At 40.6% G+C, this 26,047-nt stretch overlaps 1 protein-coding gene across 2 annotated transcripts in view; it reads right to left on the bottom strand.

Moving 5' to 3' along the window:
- The window catches only part of MDGA2 (MAM domain containing glycosylphosphatidylinositol anchor 2), a 1,144,403-nt gene that overhangs the window by 406,035 nt on the left and 712,321 nt on the right, over positions 1-26,047 (bottom strand). For both annotated transcript variants that reach the window (XM_073609471.1, XM_073609469.1), the window contains exon 5: positions 7,318-7,450. In XM_073609471.1, coding sequence (XP_073465572.1) covers positions 7,318-7,450 — 133 coding nt within the window. The remainder of the gene's footprint in view (positions 1-7,317; positions 7,451-26,047) is intronic.

Below are 26,047 nucleotides of genomic sequence, written 5' to 3' on the forward strand. Positions count from 1 at the left end.
ACATGTCGTCTATGGGGAGTGGTGAAAGATGGAGACAGTGACTTAGCTTATGAATTTTTATTTAAAGGAAAATTGTGCATATCCATCACTGTTGGGTCTGCACACTTTGGTGATTGAAGGGGTAAAGCTGGAAACAACTGATATAGTAGAATATTGAGGCAACACTATATTTACATGCTTCAAGAATGGAAAAATTCACTTTAAGAAACCTAAGGGAGTAAGTTAGGGCTATAACCCCTCAGATTTTTTTTTCACCATCTGTGTTCCATTGCAGAGATTTCCCTTCCTGTCCCATAGCCAAACAAGAAGTGAGACGAAATCACTGCAGATTAAGGAATCCCTTGGGACCAGGTCACCGGATATCGTGTTCCCATTGGAAGATTTCCCCTCTTTTACTTTTCTGGGGACAACTCAAAATTTGGGATTTTATTTTACTTTCACTTTCAATGATAATGGTAGACAGGACAAATAGAGAGGGTGAATCTCCCTAACGGGGGCACAGATAGTACTAAAGACTATCAGGTGTTCTAATCCCTTTGTTCTCTATCCAAAACTAAAATAAAAATGTTGTGCCTTTAGTTATACTGTAAGCTAAGAGTGCCAAAAGAAAAATCCTTAGGAGTCAAGATGACTCCTATTGAGAATGAGCATATTGCCAGAGAAGTGTTTAAAAAGGGTCTGGCTTGGTTTCAGGTCATAACACATCAGCTATTCATTTCAAAATAGTCTAAGGCCCCTTTTACATGGGCAAGCCAATCGAGTCAGCTTGTCCGTTTTTTAGGCAGACCCCATCCAACCATCCATAGCCTTCTATTGAGCGGCGGATGTCAACGGACATATGTGCATTGACACTCGCCAACATCCGATCCTATCCGCCAAAAACAGACGGATGGGGGATCAGATGACATTGGGATGTAAATGGACAGGCGATTCGTTTACATCAAACTACCCATAGAGGAAAGCGGGCTGTGTGGATCTGTCCTCCACCTGCTTAGCTGAGATCAGTGGAGAGATCCCCTGCTGAGCTGGCAGATCCGTTGTTGAAGTTCTCCGGTGTTAAAGAGCCCTTTCAACTGGTCATAGCAAGCCGGGCAAAAGACAGCCAATGCTTTTCAGGGGCCACACAATCCCCCTTCACTAGGTTTGGCTAAAATGGCAGAATGGATTGGAAAAATACATCCAAGAAAACTGATCTACAGGTAGATAATGTTGTATGCAATCAGTGCTGGTGTTCCCGTTAGAAGGGGCCCCTGAATTGTGTTGGCTATCTTTTGTCCAGCTTGCTGTAATCAGTTGAACAATAATGACTTTGGACTTAGGGATTTTTCATGTGGCACTCTTTGACCCATTGCACTTGGATTTGTCAGTTTGGGTGATTGTCCTCTTCTGGAAGGTATTTGTGGTGAGCTGCTGAATACGGGTCATTTTGGTTCAAGTAATGACTGCTGATATGCATTTTGATAACCTTTGAAAATCTGTATCCAGCCCTAATCTACCACTACCCCACCTCTTGAACATTGATTTCATTTCAGGGACAATAATTGGATGGAGGAATTGATGGACTAACAGAAATTAGTAAATTAAAGCCTTACACCAGTAAAAATGTAAATTTTTTTTGTAATTTTGGATAGCGAGGAAAGTGAGGCAAAACACTTCTGTCAAATTGTGATTTCTGTCTTTGACCCCATTAGGAAGATTTCTCTTGACTTCCTCTCCCTGTAATGCCTATATAAAAAAAATTCAGGAGCACAGCAGTCGCTCCCAAAAAATAAAATGGCGCAGGCTGTGAAAAAAATTTCAGAAGTTCTAACTCGTCCTCACCTACAAATAAAAATGTGACTTTGTTGGTGTCCACATTGGAAAAATTTCCCATCATTTCCTTTCCTGACAAGACAATAAGTAGAATAAGTAGGTCGAAGTTCACCTGCCCATTCCAATCAACATGCAGCAAAACACAAATGAATTTGCCTATTTTAACTGGATACATACACAGTTAGTATTGAACACGTCCCCATTTTTCGAGGTAAATGTATTTCTAAAGGTGCTATTGACATGAAATTATCACCACATGTCGGTAACAACCCATGCATTCCATACATACAAAGACACCAAAACAAATCAGTTGTGAAATTAAGTTATATGTAATAAAATGGAATGACACAGGGAAAAAGAATATTGAATACATGAAGAAAGGGGGGGTACAAAAAGGCATGGAAAGCCAATACACCAGGAACAGCAAATCTCTGTGTTGTTCCAGTGAGCCCAGCCCCCACACAGTTAGAACACACCCAGGGAACACAATTAACCCCTTGATCGCCCCCTAGTGTTAACCCCTTCCCTGCCAGTGTCATTTATACATTGATTAGTGCATTTTTTTAGCATTGATCACTGTAATAATGTCACTGTTTCCCAAAAAGTGTCACTTGGGTCAGATTTGTTCACCGCAATGTCGTAGTCCCGTTAAAAATGGTAAATGGCCACCATTAACAGTAAAAACAAAAAAAATAAAAGTCCATAAATCTACCCCCTATTTTGTAGACGCTATAACTTTTGCGCAAACCAATCAATATACGCCTAATACGCTATTTTTTTACCAAAAATTTGCAGCAGAATATATATTGGCCTAAACTGATGAATAAATGTGTTTTTTTATATATATTTGTTTGGATATGTATTATAGCAGAAAGTAAAAAATATTTTTTTTTTTCAAAATTGTGGGTCTTTTTTTGTTTGTAGCGCAAAAAAAATAAAAACCACAGAGATGATCAAATACCACCAAAAGAAAGCTCTATTTGTGGGTAAAAAAGGACATCAATTTTGTTTGGGTATAGCGTTGCACGACCGTGCAATTGTCAGTTAAAGCGACGCAGTGCCGAATCGCAAAAAAATGGCCTGGTGATTAAGGGGGTAAATCCTTCCGGGGCTGAAGTGGTTAATAAATATCAGCTGGTTCAGTCTCAACTGAGGGCCTATAAAAATGTGTCTCATTACCAAGGTGTCACACAAGAAACTTCTCATGATGGGTAAAAGCAAAGAGCTCTCTCTCAAGACCTTTGCAAAATTATTGTTGCAAAACATACTGATGGCATTGGTTACAGAAGGATTTCTAAACTTCTGAATGTTCCAGTGAGCACTGTTGGGGCCATAAACCAGAAGTGGAAAAAACATTATTTCACCGTAAACCAGCCACAACCAGGTGCTTCTCGCAAGATTTCTGACAGAGGAGTAAAAATAATCAGAAAAGTTGTCCAAGAGCCAAGGACCACTTGTGGAGAGCTTCAGAAAGACCTGGAATTAGCAGGTTTCAAGAAAACAATAAGTAATGCACTCCCCCACCATGGCCTGTATGCATGCTCACCATGCATAACTCCAATGCTGAAGAAAAACATGTTGAAGCTCCTTTAAAGTTTGCTGCACAACATTTAGACAAGCCTGTGAAATACTGGGAGAATATAGTCTGGTCAGATGAAACCAAAATTGAATTCTTTGGATGCCATAATACACACCATGTTTGGAGGTCAAATGGCACATCACCCCAAAAACACCCCCATATCAACAGTGAAGTTTGGCGGTGGAAACATCATGGTGTGGGGCTAATTTTCTGCATACGGTACTGGCAAACTTCATGTCATTGAAGGAAGGATGAATGGAAAAATGCACCAAGCCATTCTTGAAAAAAAATCTGCTGCCATCTACGAGGACGATGAAGTTGAAACAAGAGTGGAAATTTCAGCAAGGAAACTCTCAATTGGTTTCAAAGAAAGAAAATAAAGCTGCTAGATTGGCCCAGCCAATCACCTGTCGTGAATTCAATAGAAAATCTATGGAAAGAACTAAAGATCAGAGTTCATAGAAGAGGCTCACAGAACCTTCAAGATGTGAAGACTGTTTGTGTAGAAGAATGGGCCAAAATCAACGCATGGGACTAGTTTCTCCATACAAGAGGCGTCTTGAGGCTGTCTTTACCAACAAAGAATTTTGTACAAAGTATTAAATACATTTCAGTTAGCGTGTTCAATACTTTTCCCCTGTGTCATTCCATTTTATTACACATAACTTCATTTCTGAACATATTTGTTTTTTTTGTTGTATGAATGGATTGCATGGGTTCACATGTTGTGAAAATTTCATGTCAATTGTACCTTTAAAAATATATTTACCTAGAAAAATTGTGACGTCTTCACTTCCTATTTTAAAATCACAAATTCATCCATTAATCCATTAGGCACTGCTCTTTTAAGGTGATTAACATGATTATGCCACAACGATAACAATAAAAATGCCAATAAATGTTTTTTTTCCAAATACCAGAGAATTATGGGCCTATCTTCAATCTCAGTTTATATCTAAATATTAATTATACATCTAAACACTAATTACACATAGTTTTCAAGATAGTGTCAGAGTAAATTAAACTAATCAAATAAATCCAGCTGGATATGGCTAAATATATCCTACCCTAACAACACATTTCATTTTATTTAGATTTACACATGACAACCATAAAATATTTCACAGCTTGCTAGAACTGTTTTATATATTTCCTGCTCTGCTTTGATGGATTTGGATCCTTACCTGCAGTGTTTTTGGTGAGGTTGTAAGTACATGTTCTCGCTCTAGACATTCTGCCAGGAATCTGAAAATACTTACTGTATATGGTCCGATGATCAAAAGTATACATACAGGGATAACCTTTTTAAAAGAAAATATGTATGTAGCACCCTCTAGGTAGGTAGCTGCTAGAATAGGATTTTTGTAGGTTACATAAATTTAGGCAGGCCTGGCTGGCAGCTAGGCCTGTTTGTTTTGATTTGGTCTGGGCTGGGAGTGGCTCAGGGTAGCAGCTGCAGGTTCTGCAAAGGTTCTGTAGAAGGTTCTGGAAAGAGAGGAGGAGAGGTGGAGCTGCCTGGGGTATTCTGAGGAGCACTGACCAATCCCCAACGTGGACTGGTAAGCCTCTCCAAAATACCCAGGGTCAGCCCAGCTGGGGAGGAGTTGCAGCTGTTCATAGCTTGGAGATGGAATGCTAGGCTGTTGGGGCCTTTGAGGGAGCCCCCTAATCTGGGGGGTGACCTTGGTCCTGGGGCTGATGGGGCCCTTCAGGAAATCGTGAAGGTGTTCTGGACAAGAGACGCAAGAGAGAACAGCAGGCGATAGTGTTGCTGGGCAAGTCTCCAAGAAGAGGAGTTTTTGTACACGTTTAAAAAAAATTTAGCTCAGAAGATTATACACTATATTACCAAAAGTATTGGGATGCCTGCCTTTACACGCACATAAACTTTAATGGCATCCCAGTCTTAGTCCGTAGGTTCAATATAGAGTTGGCCCATCCTTAACAGCTTCTACTCTTCTGGGAAGGCTATCCATAAGGTTTAGGAGTGTGTCTATGGGAATGTTTGACCATTCTTCCAGAAGCGCATTTGTGAGGTTGGGCACGGATGTTGGATGAGAAGACCTGGCTCGCAGTCTCTGCTCTAATTCATCCCAAAGGTGTTCTATCGGGTTGAGGTCAGAACTCTGTGCAGGCCAGTCAAGTTCCTCCACCACAAACTCACTCATCCATGTCTTTATGGACCTTGCTTTGTGCACTAGTACGCAATAATGTTGGAACAGGAAGGGGCCATCCCCAAACTGTTCCTACAAAGATGGGAGCATGAAATTGTCCAAAATGTTTTGGTATGCTGAGGTCTTAAAGTGGTTGTAAAAGCCGAGTCTTTTTTTACAATCCCCTATGTTACAATTAATGATTATCCAGTGTATGTGTTTTTAAAAAAATACCATATTTTATAGCACCGCTCGGCACTTATGTGACGGGCCGCCTCTCCCCTCTCGATATGACAGCTACAGCGAGAGGGGCTGAGAATCCCCCACTGACATCAGCCAGGAAGAGGAGACAAGAGGAGGAGAGAGGCTTACCTATAGGTACTGTGTAAATATCTCCTAAACGTGCATCGTTTAGGAGATATTTAGTGTACATACTGCTTGTGAGATCTATCCTTCAGAGTCCTATGCTGTAAACAGCAGCTCCTACGTGCAGAAGTGACATCACCGTGGCTCCGGACACTCACAGAGCCAGAGTCCGCAAACCCAGAAGGAAGACTGGGTGAAGATGGAAGCGCCTTCAGTGGTGACCGTGAACTGCTGGAGGGCTTACTTCTAAGGTAAGTTTTACAGAATGTGCTAGTAGCTAGTGTGTCAGGGCTGGGCTCAGCCCTTCCTTCTCTTAGCTGGCCGCTCAGCTGTCGGCTAACTGCCAGCACCTATCTCTCCACAGTGACTCACCTGTTGATGATCCTGCTCATCAGTCCTGCCTACTTAAGCCGTCCAAGCCCAGATGATCTCTGCCTTCGCCTTGGTCAACATCACAGAAACTATCTCCTGCGATCCTGTTTAAGACTTGCTTTGCTGACATCCCTTCTGGCTCCAGATTCTGCTTGCTGTTGCACTACATTTATCCCTGACGTCTGGCTTGGCTGACTATTCATTCCGGTTACTGAACTTTGGCTATGATTTGACTACGTTTGTTCTTTTTACTTTTATTATTAAACAAGTGTGATTTAACTGTACTTTTGTCTCGATTTGTTGTCATGGTTTCTAGCATAGTGCTTTACTACCGCTTTAAAATATAAAGCCCCTTCTGAGGCTCCTGACAGTTCTTTTCTTAGTGTAGACAGCCTGTAAGCAGCATTCAGTAAATGCAATCTGTGGACACCTCTTAAGTTGGTTCTGGAGGTGGCTTATCAGAGAGAAAACAGTGGAAATTTTTTTTTTGTTTGTTTTTTAACCTATCCAATTGCTATTCTCCCAGTGACCCTCAGCTTATCAAGTAGACATGTTAACAAAACCATCCAAAAAATTTCAGAGAGGATCAGTGTGGGACAAGGTCGTCCAGTGCCCAGGGCAAAGATGTCAAACTGCGCCACCCTCCTTCCCTTAGGGAGGGTCAGGGTGCTCCCATCCCTGCAATAAACCATTGCTTCCAGTGCAGCTTCCCCTCCTGCCCACCCCTTGGCCCTGACAATGGTTAGGATTCATTCTGTGTCAAAGGAATCAGTGATCTGGTGGTGAACAGCAGCTGAGAATGTCTCAAACTCAATAAATTTCATTTAAACTGAATAAAGGTTGATTTTGTCTCTTGTGTATGAACTTTGGATCCATTAAAAAAAAAAAACACAAATAATTTTGCAATCGGCAGTCTAATTATCAGCAATGGGAAACAGAAAACATTTTATAGTAAAACTACCAAGAAAATAATAGAAAGGTTAGCCAGCCAGAAATATAAAACACTAAAGGACCAGTAAACAATGTACTACCTACCTGTTCTATTGGATAGCCTAAAGGAAACCATCTTGTCAGGAATGTTGCAGACGTTTCGCACAGAGGCGATACAAGTGTAATTGGCATAATCCTGAGGTCGAAGATTTTTCAGCTTCAAAATTTTGGTTTCACCCTGGCGAAAAAAAAGACATGAAAAGGCATTAGCTGGACACCTTTCATTTTCTTTTGTATTAGTCTAGATCTGAAAGGTTAACTGGTAACAGAGAGTTGGATTACATTAAACACAGAGAGCAAGGTGGGGGGAGAACTTCTGATGGGTTGCTGACCAAAGTGAGTACCCCCCCCAAAAAAAATGCCAAAAATAGTAGGAGGAGGGAGGGCATAAAGGGGAACTTCCCCTTTAGGGTGAAGTTCTGCTTTAAGTTAGCCACTTGACTACTTGACCCAACTCCTGTTTGCTGTCTCTCCCATATTTAATAAGGCTGCCTCAGTATTAAAGCCGAAGTAAACCATCAATTTAACAGTTTCAAAAACAGTTAAATTCCTGGCATGAAATGTAAAACGTGCTGGAAAGGTGCCATAATATTGGTGAGGGGGACACACTGGACACCTTTGCTGCCATTGTGCTATATACTGGGTGTTCAGTGTGCCCCTGTGCCTTTAAGGAGGATTGGGCTACCTCCAGGCCCATCTGCCCCCTATCTATCAATTAGAATGCAATGCTTCCACTGTGGAGACTCTCATAAATTTACAGGAATTAGGACTGCAGGTAATACAGGGTGCCGTGAAGAGGCCTTGCATCTTACGCATGCGTTTTCAAACGTGTGCTAACTAAACCCCTGTTTTTAATGCATACTGTTAAGCCACGTACACATAATCCAAAAACCATACAAAAAATACCGATTTCGAATCGATTGTACGATAATTGGAGCGTTAGTACAGAGGTTTCGAGAGCCGAACATGACAGTTGATCCGATATATCCGATCGGACAAGCATGAAAATTTTTCTCGTAGGATACCAGATTGTACGATTTTCGTTTAATCAGTACAGTTGTCACCCAAAAATACAGTACAATCACATTACAGCACATGACATCAATTTTTTATTCTGTCGTTTGGGAATTTTCGTAACTTTAGTAAAACCTTCATGTTTGATATACGACTAGCATGCAAAAATAAAACGGACAACCTGTCATCTGATTCTTGGATCGTGTTTATGGGGCTTTAGACAGGTTAATGAAGTAATTGGAAAAAGTCCTGGACAGCCGCACTCAAAATAATATATTGCCTTTATTAAATAACGATCATCAAGGATACAAGCCACAGCAGAAAAATGCAGGAAGGCTGACGCGTTTCACACTATAGTCAGTGCTTAATCATAGCTTTGATTAAGCACTGACTACAGTGTGAAACGCCTCATCCTTCCTGCATTTTTCTGCTGTGGCTTGTTTTAAAACACACTGCTCCAAAGAAGCTGCTGGCAGGACTTTTTTTTCCGTCCTGCCAGCGCAGCGCTCTGGTGTGAAAGCCCTCGGGCTTTCACACTGGAGACAATGCTGCAGCTGTTTGAGGGCGGATTGCAGGTGCTATTTTTAACGATATAGCGCCTGCAAAACGCCCTCGGTGTGAAAGGGGTCTAACAGCTAGTTTACACTTGCTTCATACAGGCTTTGTTAAAGCTCTCTGAACAATAGCCAAAGCTCCTGTCTCTAAATAAAATGGTTAGCTTACAAACCTGTTTACACCTTGCTTTTGCTTTGCTTTGGCTTCACTTCAAAAATTATACCCCATGTAGCTTTTGTCGTGCTTCAAATTGTCTTCAAAGCCCCCATAGAATCTATGGCAAAGCTCGCTTGAAGCCCCACCAAAGCCTCATTGAAGCCTCACCAAAGCCCCACCAAAGCGCCATCGAAGCTCCACCAAAGTCTCATTGAAGCACCGAGCAAAAGCAAGGTGTAAACAGGAGTGTAAGCTAACAATTTTATTTAGTGACAGGGGCTTTGACTGGTGTTCAGAGAGCTTTAATACAGCGTGTCCAAAGCCATGTTTTGAAGCAAGTGTACACTAGCCCTAAGTTTGTTCGCATAGGTTCGCAAAAGTATAGCATTAAAACCCAAACCATTAAAATAAAATTAAGTGTATGCGGGTAATGGGTAAGGAAAGCTGCATGATCTATAATATCATGTACTTTTTCAGGAAATGTGAACAAAACCCTTTAGGAAAGTGACACCAGAAAAGCAGAAAGCTTGTGTTTTTGTCCTAAATGTATCAACATATTTTTGGCTCAACAGATTCTTCAAACGCAGTTAAGTACCAACTGTTACATTATTTTGGGCTGATTGTAGCATGCTTCAGGCACAATGCCACATAATCAATGTTGTACAATACGCTCATCTCAGAAGTCCAGTCATCCATATCTTTTCTTTTCAGACATGCACGATTCCAACAGTTCTTCATTACAGACTAACGATAACATATCTCCGCTACATAAAAAGGGGGATAAAAAGAAAAACAGCTTGTGTTTCTTCTTTTTTTCTAGAAATCTGCCTTTGAGATCTTGGAAGATGTCTGCTTTGGACGCATTCATGTATGTGTATCCTGTCAATGAAAGTGTTTTACTAATACAACAGTGCGCAATATATTTATCCGCAACACCGCTCTGCTAATGCATGAATTCCCACAGCGAGGGCCGTTCCCTTTTTATGAATCACGGTATACAATGTCTTTATTCAAAACACAGCTTGAATTTCGAAAGAAAAACACGCTTAGATTATTGCTGATGAGGACTTAAACTTGTCTTTAAATCAATTTTAAGTCCTAATAGCTGTTGTACTTTAAAAGATAACAAATGTATTAGTATTATTTAAATTAGAAGAATTTACTGGGTGAATCACAATGAATATATCGAAGATTTAATGTCATGTGCGGAAGAGAATTTACAAATTAACTATTAATACTCTACCAAATAATTCTGGTTTTGTCAATATACCCCTATGGTAATGATTAATTTAAACAATTACACATATATAATTCAGCAAGACTAAATAGTGTGCTTTAACTATTTAAACACTTTTTAAAAGGCTTTGGGAGGAATTCACTAAAACTGGCGCAGACAGAATAATGAGTGGTTGCGCATACTAACCAGTCGGTTTCTAGCCTCAGCTTGTTCAGTTAAGCTTTAAAAATAAAAGCTAGAAGGTAATTGGTTGCCATGTACAGCTGCTCCATTTTGTTTGCTCCAGTCTTGATAAATTCCTATCACTGAGATTAAAAAAATAACATCAGCTAAACTTATGTTGGGAACATTTAAAGAGGAACTGCAGTCTGCTCACGTCATTTGTAATAAAAACATCTTTGCCATTCTGAAGCTTCCCTCCAAACATTTTGCATATTATTTTATATATACTGTGATTCTGTACTTGCCAAATATGCTGCAGAAATCTCCCTCCACTAAGTCTGGCTGCAGTCATTTTAACTGTGGGCAGCTGAAGCTGCTGCCTGTTCACTTCCTGGATTTACACAGAGGCACACCTCCAGCTCTGCAGCTCTCATTGACCCTCTTATGACTCATCCCCCCTCCCTTCCTGGCAAACTCTCATGAGAGTGAGAGAGAGAGCGAGAGAGCTGTGTATGATGTCATAAGCCTAGGGTAATGACCAGACAAGAAACAGGAAGTGGGTTGTATAAGGTATGTATTGGCAGAAAAAAAAATGTTTTACTATCCGAAGTTAAAACAACAAGGGCAGAGGATTTAATAGATGGAAAATTAAAAATGGATAAAAACTCCATAAATATATGCCATAGTTTGTAGACGCTATAACTTTTGTGCAAGCCAATCAATAAACACTTACTGTGATTTTTATTAACCAATAATATGTAGCAGAATATATATTGGCCTAAACTGATGAAGAAATTCTATTTTTTAAAATTTCTTTAATTTGATATGTTTTATTGCAGAAAGTAAAACATTTTTTTTTTCAAAATTGTCGATATTTTTTTGTTTATTTTTTTTTATAATTTAATCTTTTATCATAAGTTTTAAATATACAAAATACACATTATCAAATACTACGTAACACTCATTAAATACTGTAACAAAAAGAATACAGCCCTGTCCCCCCTCCCACCCTGGACCGGTTCAATCATTCCCTGTGCATATCTTTCTTTTTTTGTTTATAGTGCAAAAAATAAACAATACAGAGGTGATCAAATACCACCAAAAGAAATCTATTTGTGGGGGGAAAAAAGACCTATGCTCAATTGTCAGTTAAAGTAACGCAGTACCGTATCACAAAAAATGGCCTGATCATGAAGGTGGGTAAATCTACCGGAGCTGAAGGGGTTAACCTGTTAATTAGACCTACTCTTAGCCCTACTCTTGACACTGCCCATAACTTCAGCTTGACTTCGAAGTCGGACCCCAACTCGACTTCGGCACAACTTCAATGTGACTTTTTTTTAACAGAAGGCGATACAAGTCACACCAAAGTCAGACCAAAACTAGTGCAGGAACCTTTATCTAAGCCGGAGTGACTCAAGTCACACCGACTAGAACGATCCATTGCACAGAATGGGGTCCAACTTCTGATGCAACAAGTGCTCCAACGTTGGAGCGATGGTCACATCAGTGTGAACTGGGCTTTATTCAACCTGCCTAGTTTCTATCCTTGGTTCCTTTCCATCCACCCCCTACCCCCCCGACTGACCTTCCCTTCTTCCCTATCCTCAGGCCGGACATAGGCCGGTGTATCTAAATAGTGTAGACCTCAAGTTTTTATTTTTGGTTTACTCAGTCATTGTCTGAATAAACATATAACATATTGTACAGTCATTGCATACTATGTATGTACAGTCTATGTACTGCCTGACTTTCTTGCATTGAACAAGGAAGTCCGGGGGGGCCGCACTGCTGAAACCACCGTTATTGCAAAAGTTAGCAGGTTCCTCTTATTCCTCTGCTGTCTGTTTAATGTCCATTCCTGATTTTAGGGAACGTCTGCAATAAAGGTGGTTTCGGTAATACTGCTGTCCAGACTTTCTTTTTCATTAGTGTTTCAGATGCAGGCTGGGCCAGCACCTGAATGTGCTACTGCAGCAGATAGCAAGCTGGCTGACCTGGAGCAATTCTTCTCTTTAGTCGGTTTCTTGCTCTAAGTTTTTACATTTGTGTATTGCCTTCATTTAATCTGCAGTGAAGAACATTAGTTATAAAAAAAAAAAATGAAATGTCTGAATAGTTTTAAGACTTTGTTATAATGACTTATACATAAATCAGATCACATTTTCTGAACCTTTTGTGCAGAGATCCAGAAAATCCTTAGTCAAACTGTATCACAATTGTATTTTGTGTCAGCCTTTGCATTTATAAAAGCCTCAAGGAACGACCACAACAATCTCAGCGAATGCCAAACCCTTGAAGTCTTAAAGAATCGTTCCTTATTTAGATATCTTGTAATTGTGCTTTACAATACAAAGGCAGTTTTCTGTTTGAGTTGCAATCTTTCTGTACTGTTCCATCGCTATATTCTTATAACTTTCCTTTTCTAACGTTTTTTTCCCTTACATCTATATAAAAGAGAAAACAAGAAGACAGGTGACAATTTCTTCAGGTAACTTTGGAAACCAATGTGGGATCACTAGATGTTGATAACAAAGGATTTTAATTCCCACCAACATACCCAGAATACCAAAATTGGGATTTTGCAGCACGGAAATGGGCGCTATTATGCCTCGGGCACACGATCGGACTTTGCGCCAACAAAACCGTGGAATTTTGTCCGAAGGGTGTTGGCTCAAACTTGTCTTGCATACACACGGTCACACAAATATTGGCCAACAATTATGAACGTAGTGATGTACTAGACGTACTACGTGCTTTTTCAGCTCTTTGGTGCCACCCTTTGGGCTCCTTCTGCTAATTTCGTGTTAGAAGAAGTTTGGTGAGTGTTGATTTGCGCTTTTCTTTTCGCGTTTTTCATTTAGCGCTTTTCAGTTCGTTCCTGAACGGCCGTTCGTCAACCAGACATGTTGTGGAATCGGAGGAGATAACATGTTATTCATTATTGGCCTTGGAGTTATTGCTTTGACATTATGTTTTTGGTTGAATAATGATTTGATTTGTTATATTTTCTATATTTTTGGATGCATAGAATGCACTTTTTGGTTAAGTTCTATTGGCAGATAGCATGTCTAATTTTGTTTGTTTCTTTTTTTAATACACAATAAAAAGATTGTGTAGAATAATACTTGGCTATGTGTTTTACTTCAAATGACAGTTTGGTAATAGGCAGTTACATTTTAAAAAATACAATGTAAAATTGACAAGGGACACCAACATAGTTGTACCTTTGATCTTATAAACCATAGGATAATGGTGTTGTGGTAACTTGCATAAACAAAAAAACAAAAACAAAAACATAATAATATTATTCCTGATATCACTAGAAAAAAAAAACCTTTGAAAATGTGTTTGCAATAACTCCATCAGTATCACCAGCAAAGCAGCTTCATTATTATCCAATTAATGAAGAATTGTGCGCTGCATTTGGAGATTTCATAATTTCCAACATCACGAATGTTAATTCTGCGTTACGAATGCTGGTTTACAAGACCGACCGCTTCTGCTTCCAAGCATGCGTGTTTGTACTTTGGACTTTTGTCTGACGGACTTGTGTACACACGCTCAGAAAATCCGACAACACACATTTGTCCGCGGAAAATTTTAAAACCTGCCATCCAACATTTGTTGGTGGAAAGTCTGACATCAATTGTCCGATGGAGCGTACACATGGTCGGATTTTCCTCCAACAGCCTGACATCCAACATTTCCCGTCAGAAAGTACGATCGTGTGTACGAGGCTTATGTGTCAATACTTTCAGTGTTTTCCAGTGCTGGATTAAGGTAGAGAAAGTTAATGTTTACGTTTAACTTTTTTTTACTGCCAAAGGTGTTTTCATACATGTTTAAAAAAATCACATTAGGCCTGAAGATTTGCGGTAAATGCCTAAGCCCAATCTTGTGACATTGACATGTGTTAGTAAAACTGTACATATCATCACAACTACTTTGTGCATCCAGGTGGATTATACCTTGTTTTTTTTCAGAACAAATTGGGCTTTCATTTGGTGGTAAATGGTAATGGATATCTCCTTTTTTTAAATTATTATTATCAAAAGAATGCTGGCCCAAAATAGTAAAAAAAAAATGTTTTTTCAATTTAGCTGTATATTTTTTGGAACTACCAAAACCTACCACCAAAGAACAACCCCAAATAAATTCTCTTGCTCCTGATGATCGCAACGATACTACATATGTGTATATTAGGTGTTGCATGTACCTGTAGTACAGACCAAAAACAATAGTGTACTTTTTGCTTTTTTTATCCTACCTAAAACACACTGATTCTGAAAAAATAATAATTATGTCCCCCTCCCCAAAAAAATACTGACCTTGACCTTTGATGCCGACCTTGACACTAACCCTGGCACTGACCTACTGAAAATCAAACCTTGATATAGGTATTTTTTTATTTTATTTTTTATTATTTTATTTATTTTTTTGCACACACTTTTTTCTGTGCAAGGACAGAGAATGAAACAATGTATCTCTCTCCTCCATTCACGGAAAAACAAAACACGGCAGAAAATCCAGTGCAGTGGGGGGCTGCATATTTGTGTGACATTGGCGTATAGGGGTTAAAACCCCCAAACATATACTGTATTTATTGGCGTATAACACACACTTTCACCCTGAAAATCGGGTGCAAATAGTGTGTGCGTGTTATACGCCGATACTGCAATTTGGGCTGCCTAGGAAGGATCGGGGAGGGGGGGCGGGACAGGAGCCATCAGATTACATACAGGAGAATCTCCTGTTTACTCAGCGGCCTCTGTAATAGGAAGTCCCGTCTCCTGGGCCGGTATTGGACCACTGTTATGTCTATCATAGAACTTTGTATTAAAGACAGGAGATTCTTGCTGTATGTAATGTGGCAGTCGTTCTGCCACCCTCCCTGCCCCCTCTGAGGCAGCAGAAATCTGAGGTGAGGCTGCAGATGGGTATTGATCAGGCTGCATTCATGGCAATGGTGAGGTTGCATATGGGCATTGTTCAAGCTGCAATGATGGGCAATTGTGAGGCTGCAGATGGACATTGATCAGGCTGAATTCATGGCAATAGTGAGGCTGCATTGATGGGCAATGGTGAGGCTGCATTGATGGGCACTGACCCTTATTTTGCTTCAAAGTTCTTTATTTAAAATGTAAGTTTTTTTCCTGAAACTTCCCTAAAATAAAGGTGCGTGTTATACGCCTGTGCGTGTTATATGATGATAAATACAGTATTTTCTGAAAGCATAGACCCTGGAATCCGAAATAATGGCAGATGCTAATTTTTATGCCGCACAATATCAGCGCAACAATTTTGTTTGACACAAATTTTCAGTAATAAACACACTAAAGTTAATTTTAGGGCACATAAATTCAATAGAGTGTCCTTTTTTTTTTTTTGTTGGAATATAAAAGATAAAGGTTACACTGAATTACTAAACATGTCAAACCCTGAAACTGCTGTTCCCTATGAAATGGTGATCAACTTCAGTTCTCAAAATTTTCCATAGGCATCGTTTTGAAAGCCCTCTATAGGAGGAGTTGTTTAATCTCTGTGTATCATCTGAGGCTGTTCACTTCACTGGGTATATGTGAGCGTTTACAACCACTTTAACGATATGCCTAGTCAGTGTTTATGTGTACTGTGTGGGAGGTGCTTTTACTAAGGGAAGACATGGATCCTTGTCCCTGATTTGCAGAAGGGCAATCTTTCTTATTTACATAGGCAGATCGCCGTTCTGCCTCTGTAATAAACGATCATTGGGTGCTGGCGGACATCGAGTCGGTGGTACCCGCTGATGATCAGCTTCCACTGTGATTATACAAATTCATGACCGCTACCCGCAAGATTACATATACAGTATATATATATATATATATATATATATATATATTTATATATACACACACACGTGATCCGGCATACAAAACTGCTATAGGGCAGTCGTCAAGTGGTTAATGCGGAAAAACAAGATAAATGAGTTGAATGGTGCATGTGGAGTGTGCCATGCACCCTTGGGGATCATAGGTTTGTTCATGTTAAATAACAGGATGGTTACTTGGTAGTTGAAATGATCAGAATAATTAGAAGGTTAGATTGATTAGAAGATAATACAGGTAATCTCTGAGCAGTGTGTCTATGGTCAGTTTAAACAACAGGGCCAAACACTCTGAAATTTAGGTAATCTACCATGCACTTGGGCAAATAGGATTTTAAAGGAGGTATGGAGATTCAGGATATTTAAGACCAAGGGCAATATAGGGGTGTTTTTGTTTCCAAGATCTTGCCAATCCCAGTCTTACAGCTATCAGTGTATGTAAGATAAAGTGCTGTGTATCTAGAGGCCAGATATTCATTCCTTTTCCTAGTACAGCCAAGACTAGATCTGGAATTCAAGAGAGATGGGTAATGCAAAACATATGGTCCCGGAGGAACTTAGAGCAGATTTTAATACAATCTGCTCACAACAACCTGATGCTGGGGTCTCCTGCTATAATCTCTTTACTAAGATGTTATGTGTTAATTGTTAAGTGTGTCTCTCCCATTGGGGGTGCCTCCTGGCGTGAATTCCAATAGATCATTGAGTCACCTATTGTTTCTGTCAGTCTGCTAATCCTTTTAGAGATTTGGACAGCCCTAGGTCTTCTTACTGAGGAACTGGTGCCGAACGGTCTGGGTGGGCACTGAATCACCTAGGCTTGTCTAAGTGACTAGCTGCTTAATTAGCTTACTGTTATGTTGGATGTTCCTTAACTATATTAATCATCTTACTGTTTACAGTTTGCATAATGTAAGTTTGTGTGGTATATATTCTGTGTGAGTTTACAATAAAGTCTGTTCCAGTTTGCACCTAAGCTAGTGTCGTCTAGTACTTGGGTGCAATATTCAGCTATAATACCTGGTTCCAGACTGGAGGAAACTATTTTGACAGAGGCACCCAAGAGGTCCATTACAGTGGTGTTTTAAGTTTTTTTTTTAAACCCCTTGGCGCTGATGTAACACAAATATGCGGCCCCACTGCACTGGGCTTTTTGCTGTGGGGCTGCATATTTGCGTACCTCCCTTTGTGCTGGGAGCACCCTGCATGGTGCACTTGTAACACAGTGACCGGGGTCTCACTGAGAGCCCCGGGCCCCGTTCTAATGATTGGGACCCAGAACGTCTAATTTCGGGTCACCTGATCGCTGTGAAAGCCTCCGATTGTCTATCACAGAGATCAGTCACTGTGAGGCCCGCCCCGTGTCTTCTGTTTCTGTGAATGGACGAGAAAGATACATTGTATCTTTCACTGTCCTTGCAGATCGAAAAAAGAAGTGTTTGAAAAAAAACCTGGCTCAAGGTTTGATCTAGGTTAATGCCAGGGTTAGTGTTTGGGTCAAGGTCAGGGTGAAAGGTCAAAGGTCAGGGTCAAAGTTCTGGGTCAGTATTTTTTAGACAGGTTTTAGGTAGGATGAAAAAACAAAACAAAATGCTCACTATTGTTTCTGGGCTGTACTACGGATACATACAACAACTAACATACACATATGTGGTATCGCTGTGATCGTCAAATGCAGGAGAATTTGTTTTGGGTTGTTTTTTTGGTGGTAGGTTATGGTAGTTTATGGTAGTTAAAAAACATAATTTTTTTTTACTATTTTGGGACAGTTTTTCTTTGTTAATTAAAAAAAAATCAGGAGATAGCCATTATCATTTACCACCGAATTTGTCCTGAAAAAAAACAAGGTATAATCTACCTGGATGCACAAAGTAGTTGTGATGACAAGTACGGATTTACTATCACATGTCAAAGTTGCAAAATTGGGCTTAGGCATTAAAGGAGTTGTAAAGTTACAAAGTTTTTCACCTTAATGCATTAAGGTGAAAAACCTTCTGCACTGCAGCAGCCCCCCCCGAGCCCCCCTTTTTCTTACCTGAACCCGATCATTCCAGCGTCGAGGAGGAGTCCAGCAGCTCTGGCTGCTGTCTCAGGTTCTCACTGAATAAATTGATAGCAGCAGGAATCATTGTCTCCCGCTGCAGTCAGTCAAATCCAGCGACACAGGAGCCGGGGACCAAGTCCTGCTGTCTGTGTCAATGGACGCAGGAGGACTCGGGAGCAGCTCTCCATGGGGGCACTGGACAATGAGGAGGAGCCAGAAGTGCCGCCGGGGGACCTCAGAAAAGGAGGATCGGGCCACTCTGTGCAAAACCCTTGCACAGAGCATTTACGTATGACATGTTTGTTATTTAGCCACCTCCTGCCCACACTACAGTGGTGTAGTGGGTAGCATTCTTGCCTAGCAGTAAGAAGGGTCGCTGGTTCGAATCCCAACCACGTCACTACCTGCCTGGAGTTTGCATGTTCTCCCTGTGCCTGCGTGGGTTTCCTCCGGGTACTCTGGTTTCCTCCCACACTCCAAAGACATGTTGGTAGGTTAATTGGATCCTGTCTAAATTGTCCCCAGTATGTATGAATGTGAGTTAGGGACCTTAGATTGTAAGCTCCTTGAGGGTAGGGACTGTTGTGAATGTACAATGTATATGTAAAGCGCTGCGTAAATTGACGGCGCTATATAAGTACCTGAAATAAATCAATAAATAATAAATACAGCACAGGCCTTAATTGCCGGGAGGCCGTCATATGACAACCTCATGTGCATGAGCTGCCTGCGCACCCCCTGTGGGGCGCACGCAGCACGCTCTGTGATCACCGAGTCTATGAGACTTGGCTGATCGAAGTAAGGGCCAATCCCAGCCCCTTACCATGTGATCAGCTGATCACGTGATGTAAACAGAAGATCAGTAATCACTTTTTTTTCTTTAACGCTGTCAGCGTGAGAAAAAAAAAGCCGATCACTGGCTTCTGTCAGAGGAACATTAGTCCCTCACACAAAGAGCCGCGGCTGCCTCATCTGTGCCCACCAGTTCCACCTATCAGTACCCAGTACCCACAGTGCTACCTGTCAGTGTCACCTATCAGTACCCACCAGTGCCACTTACCAGTGCCCACAGTGCCACCTACCTTTGCCCAACAATGCCACCTATCAATGCCCACCAGTGCTGCCAATGTCCATTAGTGCTTCATCATCAGTTCCACTGATCAGTGCTGCCTATCAGTGTCACCTGCCAGTGCCCATCAGTGATCATCAGTGCCCATCAGTGCCACCTATCAGTGCTGCCTATCAGTGCCACCTACCAGTGCCCATAAGTGATCATCAGTGCCACCTATCAGTGCCACCCATCAGTGCCCTTCAGTGCCACCCATCAGTTCCCTTCAGTGCCATCCATCAGTGCCACTTCTCCGTGCCCATCAGTTCCACCTATCAGTACCACCTATCAGTGCCCATAAGTGCCGCCTTATCAGTGCCCATCAGTGCAGCCTCATCAGCGCACATCAATGAAGGAGAAAAATTACCTGTTTTCAAAAGTTTATAAGAAACTATTTTTTTTTCAAAATCATCTGTCTTTTTTTTTTCGTTTGTTTTTAGCAAAACAATTAAAAACCCAGCAGTGATTAAATACCACCAAAAGAAAGCTCTAAAAAAATGATAATTTCATATGGGTACAGTGTTGTATGACCGCACAATTGTCATTCAAAGTGTGACAGCGCTGAAAGCTGAAAATCGTTCTGGGCAGGAGGGGGGTTTAAGTGCCCAGTAAGCAAGTGGTTAAAAAAACTGAACCTTTACAATCACTTTAAGATTTGTTTTAGCTTTAGGGTTTAGCCGAAGGGGTTAAAGACTGTGCAAGAGTTGGAACTGCAATTTCTATTTCTGTATTGTTAGAGAGATTTCCTCTTACTGAGAAGGTGTGAGTTTCACTGAGCCTGGAAGACACAGCAGGTAATAAATACCCAACTGATATTCTGAGCCCTTCTACTAAAATGTCATGTGTTGGTGTCTCTATCCCAATCAGAGATGTATCCTATAACTTGTGACACCCTGTCACCAGGACAAGATGCAAGGGTAATTTTCCTCAAGGGGGGTAGTAATAAAAACCTGACAAAAGTGTTAACCAGTCTGCTATCTGTCTTAAAAAGCAGCAAGACATGTGCAATTTGTTTAGTTCCAAGTTCGTTTTTAAAGGAATTTCAACAAATTTGTTGATTTAGAAATATCCAAATTAACGAAAACCCGTTTAACAAATTTTTCCGAATATTCATACATTTGAAAATTCGGAAATTCGGAATTCGAAAACCCGAAAATCTGAAATAATAACTAATAACTTAACTATTAGACCTCTTTCACACTGGGGCGTTTTTCAGGCGTTTTAGCGTTAAAAAAAAGCGCCTGTAAAGCGCCTGAAAGAAGCCTCTTCTGCAATCCCAATGTGAAAGCCGAAGTGCTTTCTCATTGGGATTGCAGATTTCAAATTTGGCTGTTAGTGAACTTAACGAATACAAATTTATCCGAAGTTACGAATTATCCGAAATAACGACGGTTGTATCTAAACAAATGTAACACATAACAAATAATTATTATTAATAATAATAAATAACAATAATAAAAACTGTTTATTATTACTATTATTAATTAGTTCCGTTTCATTTGTTTAGATGCAGCATTCATTATTTCGGATAATTCGTAACTTCGGATAAATTCATATTTGTTACGTTCACTAACAGCCAAATTTGAAAGGAAATTTCAATACCTATAATTTAATATAAACCAAGAAAACAAAATATAACGCGCTGTCAAAAAACGTGAAAAAGCAGCCAGCACAGCAGTGTGAAATGTGACAATAAAAAGGAAGAAAAATGTGCAGCGCTATATACAAACTGATGTCGAGAATGATAATTATCGACAATATAGAGGAAAAAAAATGATCAGAAAATCAAACAAGTGGGAATATTGTCAATGACAAAATAAATGAAAATTAAAGTGACATATAATCAATGTAAAAGATATTAAAATATTGAAAAATACAATAATAAAATTCAATAAAAATGAGTGTCCATATGTGATGATGAGGGACCACATAAGATCATAATAAGTTCCAAAAGTGAGCGATTCTAAAACAAATACGTGACAATCACTGGGATCTTTAGCAAACATCAGGGTGAGTAGTAACAGAGAATCCACCACCAGAGATACCAGTCTCTTACCAGAAAGATTGGACTTATACAGGTACGGGTTCAGCAGGATGAACACAGATTACATGCAGAGGCAGGTCAGCCTTTTGCTCTCCTAGACAGAAGTTGTCTGAGGTTCCCAGGCCAAGCTCTTCCCAGGCTCTTGGCCTGGGAACCTCAGACAACTTCTGTCTAGGAGAGCAAAAGGCTGACCTGCCTCTGCATGTAATCTGTGTTCATCCTGCTGAACCCACCAATTCAGAACGCCCCCCCGGAGGCTGCATCCATATGAACCGAATTGGTGCCTTCCTGGTTACCTTCCAAGCTTGATTGGCTTATCAGGTGTATATTGTACCTGTATAAGTCCAATCTTTCTGGTAAGAGACTGGTATCTCTGGTGGTGGATTCTCTATGTTACTCACTACTCACCCTGATGTTTGCTCAAGATCCCAGTGATTGTCACGTATTTGTTTTGGAATCACTCACTTTTGGAACTTATTCTGATCTTATGTGATCCCTCATCATCACATATGGACACTCATTTTTATTGATTTTTATTGAATTTTATTATTGTATTTTTCAATATTTTCATATCTTTTACATGATTATATGTCAATGTATGTCAATGTATGTTTAATTTTGATTTATTTTGTCATTAACAATATTCCCACTTGTTTGATTTTCTGATCATTGTTTTTCCTCAAACATCGGTTTGTATATAGCGCTGCACATTTTTCTTCCTTTTTACTATAATTTAATAGTTAGTTATTATTAGTTAGTTATTCTTTAGAATTTTCGGATTGTGTTTCTTATTCTCGAATTTACAAATTTATGATTTTACTAATTGCGATCATAATGAATGACCCGAAAAATGAAAAAAAAAAACCCCAGAAAAACGACAACAAATTTTTCGGCAGTGCACATGTCTAAAGGCAGCTTAAAAAATAGGGCTATTCCAGTATTTAACTATTTAAAACGATAAATTCCCATAATTTTGGTTACCTGCAATGCAGTTTGCTGGAATGCTCCTAGACTGTATTCGGGATAACACACAAAGTACAATTGCATTTCTTTATTTTTAGTGCTCCGTTTTACTGTCACGCCTTACATCTTTATAACCAACACAGTTTAAATTAATAATTGAAATGCAAGATCGGGTCTTACTATATCCAGTAAGAAATTTGTCTCACACATCATTTACAGCTGTAGAATAACTTCCACAAGGTCTGAGGCCCCTGCATTATAAATCTCAGATATCTTATATCAAAACTATAAAACTTGTCCACGCTTCATCCAGCTGTTTATGAAACATTTACAATTTGTTCCCCATTTTGTCAAATGTCTGAGAGATAAGACATATATTTCAATTTATTTTAGCTCCTGAGAATCTTTGGAAATTGTCATGTGTCATCTGAGGTAAAGTCAGAGAACAACTGGCGTTCCCTCTTAAGAAAAGATCAGTATCTAGTTCCTGCAAGAGGGCTTTTAGAAGAAAATACAGTTCCAATAGTTACAAGTCTATTTCTAGAAGAATTTTAACTTGTTTTATTAAGACAAGTTTGATAAAAAAAATAATAATAATAATGGTACGTCTTATGAATTGAAAAATTACATGAGGGCTTGTATTAGTATGCATACTAATATAATGGCTACAACTCAATACCTGGACACATGGTTAGGAGGAATTGGGCAGATACATGAAGAAGCAGTTCTGACCATGACAGGACTATGGCAGTGTAATGGCATGGAATATTATTGGGATGCAACCCACTTAATACCAGCTATTTATCACATAAATGCCCTGGCATGCTTTAGCATTGCCACTGACCATGCATACCTCTTGAGTTCTTGACATGTATGTCCACTAAAGTTACCACTTTATGCTTTTTACTATTTTATAGTGTATGCATATATACTGTATACAGGCAGGGTTATCATGAAACATTTTATTTAGCAAGGCAGTAAACAATAACAGTTCAGTGCAGGTGGGCTTTATACAGTAAATTTATAGCATAAAAACAAACCATCTGCTCATCCAAGCAATTTAATAAACCTAAGACAGTTCCAGACCCTTAATGGGTTTCCCCACACAAACAGGTAAACCTTTTTAGTATTCTGTCAGCAATTAGCCTTTTCACACAGCAGCAGGTTCTCTCAGAAGAGAGAGCCTATGGACAGACTACTGTATTTTTCGCTCCATAAGATGCACCTGACCATAAGACGCACCTAGGTTTTAGAGGAGGGAAAATAAGAAAAAAAATATTCTGAACCAAACGATGCACTAAAATATTAACCAGTGCCAATTAAATGCAGCCTGATCTGTACCCATAAAATGCAGCCTGACCTGTACCCATAAAATGCAGCCTGACCTGTGCCCATGAAATGCAGCTGCTTTGGTGTTAATGAAATTAACAACAGGTATACTAGATGGGCAACGATGAGACAACCTCCAAAACAGGAATGGTTTTACAGGTGGAGGTCATTGACATTTTTTGCCTTTTCTGCCTGTTTTTCACTAGTTTTGCATTTGACTAGGGTCAGTGTCACTACTGGTAGCATGAGGCGATACCTGGACTCTATAGAGGTTGCACAGGCAGTCCAACTACTCCAGGATGGCACATCAATACGTGCCATTGCCAGAAGGTTTGCTGTGTCTCCCAGAATAGTCTCAAGAGCATGGAGGAGATTCTCGGAGGCAGGCAGTTACTCTAGGAAAGCTGGACAGGGCCGTAGAAGGTCCTTAACCCATCAGCAGGACCGGTATTTGTTCCTTTGTGCAAGGAGGAACAGGATGAGCACTGCCAGAGACCTACAAAATGACCTTCAGCAGGCCACTGGTGTGAATGTTTCTGATCAAAAAAATCAGAAACAGACTTCATGAGCGTGGCCTGAGGGCTCGATGTCCTATAGTGGGCCATGTGCTTACTGCCCGGCACTGTGGAGTTCCATTGGCATTTGCAATTGAACATTAGAATTGGCAGGTCCGCCACTGGCATTCTGTGCTTTTCACAGATGAGAGCAGGTTCACCCTGAACACATACACAGATGGAGGTTGTCACTTGCCCCTTTCGTCTGCCACCAGATGCAGCTTGTCACTTGTCATCGTCGCCTGTCACCAGATGCAGCTTGTCACTTGCCAAAGTCGCCTGTCACCAGATGCGGATTGTCACTTGCTAGTGGCCAGTGACAGTGTCCCTGTTATCCCAGAGTGAGGGCGGGCAGTAAGAGATGATGTCATCTCTCTGATGCCTGTACTTGCACAGTAAAGGCAGTCTTATTTTAAATGCAAAAATGCGGTGATGGGTGGAAATTCCCCGCAGCAGCGGCTCTGCCTGTTTCCCTTCACAGAGCCTGTCAGTTTCGGCGCCGTTGCCCTGCGTCCTGTGGCAACAGCGACTGATAGAATGTGCGAGGGGGTCGGCATCAGCACCCGCTACACAAAAAAAGGCATTTTAATTGGGGAAGGACAGTATAAATTGTCAGTGGTGAGAGATGTTGTCATCTCTCAGCTCCCTCAGCAGCCTGCTCTCCCTCCTGCCGAGTCACCCGCCAGCCTGCTCACTCACCCGCAGTGGCGGCCCGCTCAGCAGCCTGTCCGCTAAGTCACCGACAGCCTGCTAACTATTTTATCGGGGGGGGAGCAATTGCCCCCTTGCCCCCCTGGATCTGCCCCTGCTGCCATTTGGTATCGGGATGAAATCCTTGGACCCATTGTCAGACCCAACCCTGGTGCAGTGGGTCCTGGATTCCTCCTGGTGCACGACAATGCCCGGCCTCATGGGGCGAGTATATTAAGCCAGTTCCTGGAGGATGAAGGAATTGATACCACTGAATGACCCCCATGCTTGTCTGACCTAAATCCAATAGAACACCTCTGGGACATTATGTTTTGGTCCATCCGACACCGCCAGGTTGCACCTCAGTCTGTTCAGGAGCTCAGTGATGCCCTGGCCAAGATCTGGGAGGAAATATCCCAGGACACTATCTGTCGTCTCATTAGAAACATGCCCCGACGTTGTCCGGCATGCATACAAGCACGTGGGTGGCCATACAAACTACTGAGCACCATTTTGATTAAATTTCAGCAAAATGGACTAGCCTACTGCATCATTTTTTCACTTTGATTTTCAGGGTGTCTTTGAATTCAGCCCTCTGTAGGGTGATCATTTTCATTTCCATCAAATGATTTGGCATCCTTTCCTTCCTAACACATTACCCAGTCCATATCCAGCATGAGATTTTTCCCCATTGAGATCTGATGCGTTTTCAAAGTGTTCCTTAAATTTTTTGCACAGCGTATACACACACACAGACACACACACACACACAAGGACAAGGATCACAGAAACTGCACTAAAAAAAAAAAAAAAAAAAAAACACGCAGCTTTGAATAGAAATCAATCCCGCTTCCATTTTTTTTCTGTCAAAACTTAATGTACAACTGCACCAGATTTCTGCACTCTCCGATCTTAGTAAATTAGCCCCGGTGTTTTTAATGAGTCAGTCCACGGCAGTAAAGCATAACCAAAGCAGGAAGCAGAATGGCTCTCACACCAGGAAACCTTTGTCATCGCTTACGATAAATACAGTCTACATCTTTTTCCTTA

The sequence above is a fragment of the Aquarana catesbeiana genome, linkage group LG13 (genome assembly GCF_042186555.1).
Source record: "Aquarana catesbeiana isolate 2022-GZ linkage group LG13, ASM4218655v1, whole genome shotgun sequence".
NCBI lineage: Eukaryota > Metazoa > Chordata > Amphibia > Anura > Ranidae > Aquarana > Aquarana catesbeiana.